Source organism: Varroa jacobsoni, unplaced genomic scaffold (assembly GCF_002532875.2).
Source record: "Varroa jacobsoni isolate VJ856 unplaced genomic scaffold, vjacob_1.0 scaffold_1315, whole genome shotgun sequence".
Classification (NCBI taxonomy): Eukaryota; Metazoa; Arthropoda; class Arachnida; order Mesostigmata; family Varroidae; genus Varroa; species Varroa jacobsoni.
Window position 1 is genome coordinate 45882 of NW_019214217.1, and position 7893 is coordinate 53774.

Sequence of the window (7893 nt, forward strand, 5' to 3'; positions counted from 1 at the left end):
GTTTAAAACGTAGCGAACTTGAACAAAACTGTTATATAGAATAACTGAGACAATGAGAGTGCGTAATTTTATTTAGCTGAAGGTTAGCAAACTTGTGTCGATCTGTATAGCGTATTCCAACCCTTTAGCAGAGCTAATTTACACAATCCGATTGGAAGTTGAAGAGATTGTCGGCTAAACGGGGTAATTTAACTACAATTATTGGTTTATTCGGAATATAACACGGCGCTAAACGGTACAAAAGGAAACGACCGACATCGGATTTTGATATCCGGCACGAGCGGAGCTCTAATTTCGAGAGATCTAAAGATCTGACCTGTTCAGATATTCGGTTGTTAGAGACGCCCGAACTGTCCGACAGAGCCGAACCATAGCCTCCCTCGCACCAGCATCTGTAGCCACAACGCCCCCTCCAAAAAAGGGTGAAAGAGCACTTTGCGGTGTTTTTAACAATTTCTCAAAGCAATGCCTCAAATTTTGCGCCTGGACCATCATCTTCGTACCTTCGCGCCCGGCCTAAATGGTCCTCATCGGACGAAAAAGGCTTTTCACAGCGATACACTTTCACGCACCCCCTTCCCTCCCCCCGTGCATGTTTCATCATCACAACCGCCTATATTATATTTGGCCTTTTCAAACTCTAGCTTTGAGATACAAAGCCTCTCGTACAGTGCGAGTGCCGGCCACCGCACGCTTTCTCTCATATCAAAAAACGAAAAAACATTTACGCATAGTCAACAACAAAGCAACGGGGGTGAGCAATTATTTTAAGTTCGTGGTTTCAAATAAAAACAACAGTAATAATAATGATCATGATCATCATCATCCGCGTCGTCATTATAATATACCAACGAAGAGAAACGGGCTAAGCTGAATCATGATCAAAAGGGAGCGGCAACAGCTTTTGCATCGGACGCGAACGACTCTTACTAGGACTAAGACGGCAGGAGAAACACTGCTCATCGTCTTAGCACTAGGAAACGAATGACGCGTGAAGAACAAATATCGATTAATCTTTTGCCGGATTCCCCTTTTTGCCATCCGTTATGGATGGGGGCGTCAGCGGCAGTGTCGGGAGCCGCCATGGCTGAAGCAAATTCTGTGCCTATTCTGCCTCTTTTTTACTAATGTACAATATATAAGGAAAGAGCGCAAGGAACCCTTTGCCACTCAGCCATCTTTGCCTCCCTCTGCTTACGTTTGTCGCTTCCCATGACGTCGAAAGCCGTCGCTAACGTCGACTAAGTGGCGCTGATGGCCTGCTGGTTGATTGGCCCAACCTTTTTTCGTGAAAGTATCAGAAATAGATCACAGGGTACCGACAGCAACTTATGAATATCGAGGCAGATACAGGGAAGATGAAAGGGTGAGCTATGCGGCAGCAGCGTTCCGTAGAAGCCGGAGCTCGTAACTGAAGGGCGTTGTTATGGCTACTAACTGACCAGGGCAGTCCTCCTTGGCTAGACGGTCTCTTGAAGAATCTATTCCATTTAACTAGAAACACCTGCGGATGCCGACTTTAGGTATGACCGTAGGACAAGTGACAACAAAACCATTATTCGATAAAGATCCGTCTCATGAACATTCCCTGCGGTCAGTTGGATATTGCCAATTGTTTTTTGTAAGTACTTACTAGACACAGACAGATATACACATACACTCCGTCATCATTTTAACCACACTGATATGGATATATAACATTCTAAAGCTGTAGCACGGACCAGTAACGCTGGACAACATATACGTACGTAGATTTGTTTCGACTTCATTGTGGAAGGAGAGAGAATTAGAGGGGATTGGCAATGAAAGCTCTAACATTTTCTGTAGGCAACGGAACAAATGCGTCGACGTTGGCCACGTGATAGTGAGAGACTGTTATACGTCACGCTTAATGACGACTCAGTGTTACTGATCGAGACGAAACAGATTTATTTGCTTTTTTTTTTTTTAGCTGATACGCGTCTCAACGTTGATAAGAGAAAAACAAACGCATCGTAACGCTAACTGAAGTTAACTTCGATTGTTTAGTTCAGATGAATACTATGCTAAATCAGTGTATATTTGATTGTCTTTCGTTGCACGTTAATATTTCGTTGTCTTTATCCGGTCACACTTCTTCAGTTCATCGAAGGTACCTAGGCAGAAACAAAATTTGTTGCCACTTTCGCCCGCTGGGTCTGCGCTTCTGGCCATTTTCTACATCGCTTCATCATCGCCTACTCACTGTAATGACGCAGTAAAGGGCAAGGCACCGTAATAGAGCACTGTTTTTCGGCTACTAGCTAGCTTCATGATAATTCTCGTAAATCTGCTGGTCCGTCCCATAATTTCGACAGGTGTCCACTAGCGGCAGGCGAGTAAGCGATCTGTGGAAGCGACGGCATTGAGTATTTAGCACCGTTTAGCTGCGTTGCCCGAGCCGTCGTGTCATCACAGCGACGCTGACTAACGAGCGGCGATCGCTTCACGAAATGGAGCAGGCTTACTTATTATTATGTGCGTATTGGAGTAGCCGTTATGGCCGTCCCAGTGACGAATAAAAAGAAACCATCAACGTCAGCAAGGGTCTGGGAAGAAGTCATTTACACGTCAAGTAGAATGGAAACACGGCCAAAACAAAGAATGTAATCCCTGCTCATTAATGGAAGGACAAAAGAGCACATCACCATTACCAGACCACTAGATCCCTTCTGTGCTGTATGGCATAATAAAAGAGCGGCAACGGTAGTAAATCAATGACAAAAATGATTCAATCGGATCCAGAAACGATCTGATGCGGCGTTTTCATGGGAAATTTTCGGTCCGCCACAGCCGTACAACTGAATCTTAACGCTATTGTTTTCAAATAAAAAATTTGATCGAGTCCGAATCAACGAAGCTACTAAGAGTTCTACGACTGGTCAATGGTATAATTCACTCCACTATATGGATACCAAGAGATGCATCTTTTCGTGTGTTTGAACGCATTTTAATAGGCCTTATTAGGCCCACTGATAGAAACGTCAAAATCAAATGACGGTATTTGGTGGACGGATCTAGTCTAATCTGATTTCGTATTAAGCATTTGGACAGCATTCGTTTCACTGGGTTCATAGATATCCTCTCAGTAGAGCTACCTTGCGTATAAGAAGACGTAATTAAAGACAGTTGTCGCCCGCTAACAACAATATTATAGTTGTTTCTAGCGACCTAGTCAGCCTAGAAACCAATATAAATTCGTCTTTTCAAACACTGGCTTGTCAGGGTTGCTGCATTTACCATCGCGGTATCTAATTTGTCGTTGGTTGATCTGTTAAATTCATTAGTTACTATATGAATACCTGTGTCTTCCTATATCTGTGCATCTGTCCGCGTATAACGCAATGCGTGGTCAGGCCTTAACTAAATTCTTTTACTACACGCGGTTTCAATACACCTCTCTCTCTCTCTCTCTCTCTCCCCTCCCTCCCTCGTCATTTGGCCTGTGGAATCGGAGGCGACAGTGGTGACAACGACGTTCTTCAAACAGCCGTCGTCCTTCCCTCTACCCCGAAGAGGTCCTCGTCGTGTCAAAATAGCGCCCTCTGATAGTTAAAGCCAGCAGCGGTAGTGGCACAACTGCTACATCATACAGATTGATAGACAGGCCGTTACTAGAACGAAGAACATTGAGAATCCTTCTCGAAGATGTCAAGAATAGAAACGGTGGTTGTAGACACTGGTACTGCCGCTGCTGCAGTTTCTGATCCGTCAAATGCTGTTGGTCTGGCCGTGAATGGATGCAATGGACAAATGCGTTGTCGTGGTCGTCGGAGTCGACCATGGAGGCCCACATCGTAAGCCAGAGAGCAGAGAAGCCCAACGGATTCGTCTAAGCGTTCGAACTGCCATACAAACGACATCATGGTACGGAGAGCCGTACTACACGAGCATACGCACACACAAAAGATCCACTTACTGCACAATGAGAGACACAAACGCAGATATCGAGCGGGAACAACATAGTATAGTAGCAGTGCACAGGGCGAACCACAAAACGATGGAATCAACGCAGCAGTATAACAAGCGAGTTCGCACCAATGTCAACAACAGTGAGACGCCGAAAAGTTTCTGCAAAACTAAGTTTTGCTAAGTGAAGAAAACGATGACGCGACGACGACCCCCGCGCCAAACGATTATCTTTGCCAGTTGGTGGGAGGCAAAAACGATCGCAGTTTTTATCTAACTCGACGACATTTTTTTTTATAGAAAGTGATTAGTTGGAAGTTTTACTCGTAACGTTTCTTTAAGCAAACAGAGTTAAAGCGGAGATGCCTAGTCAGGGCAATTAATTGAGCTGTAGGTGTCAAGAAACACAGTGCACATAGGTTAAACATAAAACATTACCGTCCATTATCTAATTATATATCGTCTATTCAATGTGTGCTTTTCTAGAACCCTACAGATATGTTACGTGTACGACTCCTGTGACATAAAACTCTTTCAAGTCTTCTGATGCTTTACCTTTGAGTGCAGGCGAGTCGTTAGCCGGTGTACTTGATGGTGGGGAATCGGGAGAAGGTGGTCCAGACGGGGCCCCGGTGGATCCAGGGCCTCCGATCGGACATTCGGACGCGATTGGTACTCCGGGCGGCTTCATGTACACTCTTGGCTGAGAGGAGCTACCGCCCCACCACATCCTGCGCGAGCTCAGGGTCGCCACTTTTACAAATAATAAATTGTACGACTACTATACCGATGGTGTTTAGATTTCGGGTACACTTGGCTACACTTCTACAACTTTAACACCCCAGTACAGTCGCCAAAATTCGGTTGAAGAAGAAGTTCTTCCATACACTCCACAGACAGCCTAGGTTAGTCCTTGGTCAGCACATAGTCCCACGAATGCACCGGTCACCTAGTCGACGACGTTCTGGCAGCAGAAAGGCAACAGAAGCTCCCTTTTTTTTTATCTTGAAGTAAATAGCAGTTGGGATAATAGTCGAATTATAATTGTTTGTAATTTTCGCTTAGAGTGGTGAACGTATCGAACAGGCACTTTCTTTGACAGTAACAACGACGGACAGCGACCTTTCCCTTATAGGATTGTCGCTAGCTTGTGTTGAATTTCCCTTGACGTCCTTTTGGCAGGCAGAAATAAAGGCTGCTAGAACTTTTCACTGTCGAATAAATGTCCCAAGCGTCTCCTACGTTTTCTATTACGCCGATCTCTCAGCTGAGAGGAACAACAGATTACGCTGATGATGGTGGCAGTGGTCGTGATGAGAGTGACAACGGATACGCTCATCAACGCCAATATGACACTCGGCATACGTTTAGCATTTTTTTTTTCTTTGAAATTTCGCTTCTGGCAGGTAATTTCTATTTTTTGTTAACTTTGTATTAATGAGTTATCAATCATTCTGGCTAATAGAGGCAACGGGCGTGGAGAGCGGTAACGACGGCGAATCATGTGAGCACATAACGAATTAGCAGGCATCAGTTTTTTGCTTCACTGGATCACACGAATTAAACTGGTTGAGCTGGTTATAGCACGAGTGATAATAATCGCAGCAATAGGAAAGTAACGGCTTTTTGTCGTTTTTCTAATTATTAACAAAATGTCGTCAGCATAACTAATTTATAAAAGCGGCTATAGCAGCGATAGAAATAGCGGGTATTACATGTAAGAGTGATGACATTTAAAATATATCCGTGCCATGGACCCTTATTCATATCCTGTTATTTGCCGTCTATCTGACGAACAGCTACGAGCCGCCAGAATAAGCCGAAGGCTTATACGACGAAATGCTTCGGTGTGGAGACGAGGACTTGCGCTCGTGTTCTACGACGATGACAAGAGTCGCTGCAACCACGAACTAATATTGTTACAGGCAGCCGAGTGTCGTTATCCGGCCACAGAGGAGGTCAGACTGCGATTCTGATGCCTGCGTACTCAGTTGATCTGCCGCTCTATCTGACTAACGGCAGTGAACGTGCTTAACTAAGCTGGCCAGTTACCACTGTAGTCCATTGCTGATTCCAACATCTTCCAGTGGGTAGCCATCAATGGCGCATTGGACCGGCCTGTCAGACCGACCACTCAAATTATATTACTACTGCCACGGGCAGCATCAGCGCTATGGCACTTCACTGGACAGCAGCGACACCGCCTGGATCAGCACCCCCAGCACCAGAAACAACGTTTCTTTTTTAGTTCTTCTTGCCTAGCCGTCGTAATCGTGGTCGTCGTCGTCGAGGTCGTTGTCCAGCTTCAGTTGTCATGACAAGTTTAACAAATTCGATAATTAGTATAATAAATAATTAATTAGTTGATGATAATGGTGATACCACTTAAAATATTCCTCTAGCTTTTGTTTTCCTCTTCGTTAATTGCCGTTAGACGGTTAGCAGATTGATTATTCTCCTTCCGTACACTCGTTTCTCTCTCACACACTTTCACACAGACACGATACCGCAGCACTCACTGGCGGCGGACAACAGTAGAGTCGTATATAGGCGCGATAGGCGCGGACGCTGCTAGCGCGGTGTCCACGACGACGGCGCGCGGACGAATGGTTGGAGTTGTTGGAGTTACTACTGCTCCCCAGCGCCGCTCACAGCCTCACACTCGCGCTCACTCGCTCGCTCGCTCGTCCGCTGCTGCTGCTGCTGCTGCTGCTGCTGCCGCTAGATGGTTCGGTCGCTCGCTCGCCTGGTCCGCTTAGTTGGATAGCTAGCCTGCCTGCGTGCTTGCGCCGCGCTGGCCAGACCGCCGGCCCCCACTCGCAGCCGCACTGCTGGCAGCAGCAGCGGGCTCACCGCGCGCCGCTGCCCTCTCCACTTCTCCGCCGGACCGTCAGCCTCCCTCTCCACTTCGCGGCCAGCAGCGGCGATGAGCTGAGCCCATCGGGCTACTGCTACCGCGGATGAACGGCGAACAGTGGCTAGGCGACAGGCAGACCAACCTGGATTGCCATGGACAGACCGGCAGGACAGCAGCTGCAACTGCTGGGCTTGGCCAGTGGTAGCTGCTGGCAGATACGCAGCGGTTTTCATAGCCACTACCGCTACAACTATTTAATATGTCAGATAGCAATACAAAGGGATGGCCGTAGCTTAATCCAGCAACAATAGCAGCAGCTGCAACAGCGAGATGTGACTGACAACGCGTGAGATCGGTGCCAGCAGGTATGATTTAACGCAATGCAGAATATGGTGGCTTTTACGTTCTGAACTTCAGTGACGTGGAAGGAACTTGATAAAAGTATACTGCTGATAGAGTTCCATCAGTAATGTGGGCACATGACATTTCGAGCTGACGTCCCATATGGGCAGGTCGTGCAAATCGTCTTTCTGCATTTTTTCAGAACATTACAGGACAGATCTTGCTGGACTTACCTGGAATTTTTTCAGCAATCCTGTCACGCACTAGGGTAATCATATCAGCAGCCTTTAAAGCCATGACCTCTTTTCACTCATTTTTCTTTCTTCATAAATCCTTGGTCGTCGTCTGGCAGTGCTGGTATAAACTGGTCAGCCTTGCCGTTAATGGCTCCTAAGGAAAACTATTAGAAATGTGTTAGTCACACAGGCCACACCGTCGCAGGGAGCTAGGCATATAACCTATAAATTCAAAATGAGCAGGTTTACGTGGGACTTAAAGCTAAACTCGACTTCAGTCAAGTCAGTAATCGAACCTCAGCGAACCTCAAGGAATTCCGATTCCATATGCCTCATTTCGTTTTTTTTTTTGCCTTACTCGTAATACGTTTTGCTTTACCACTGTCTTGTGCTTTAGGGTCACACGAATTCAACTCAGCTTTGAATAGCTTGAATCTCACTATTCGTATTGCATAAACTATGACTATATATAAATATACCGCTTCCAGAACCACAAAACTTTGCAAAGCTTCGAAACTTTAAACGTCAGGT

General features: G+C 46.0%; 1 protein-coding gene across 1 annotated transcript in view; it reads right to left on the reverse strand.

Moving 5' to 3' along the window:
- LOC111268737 (uncharacterized) overlaps positions 1-6593 on the reverse strand; it is a 51709-nt gene extending 45116 nt beyond the window's left edge. Inside the window, exon 1 of the mRNA XM_086971791.1 lies at positions 4483-6593. Coding sequence (XP_086827917.1) covers positions 4483-4657 — 175 coding nt within the window. The 5' untranslated portion in view covers positions 4658-6593. The remainder of the gene's footprint in view (positions 1-4482) is intronic.
- Between the last annotated feature and the right edge of the window lie 1300 nt (positions 6594-7893).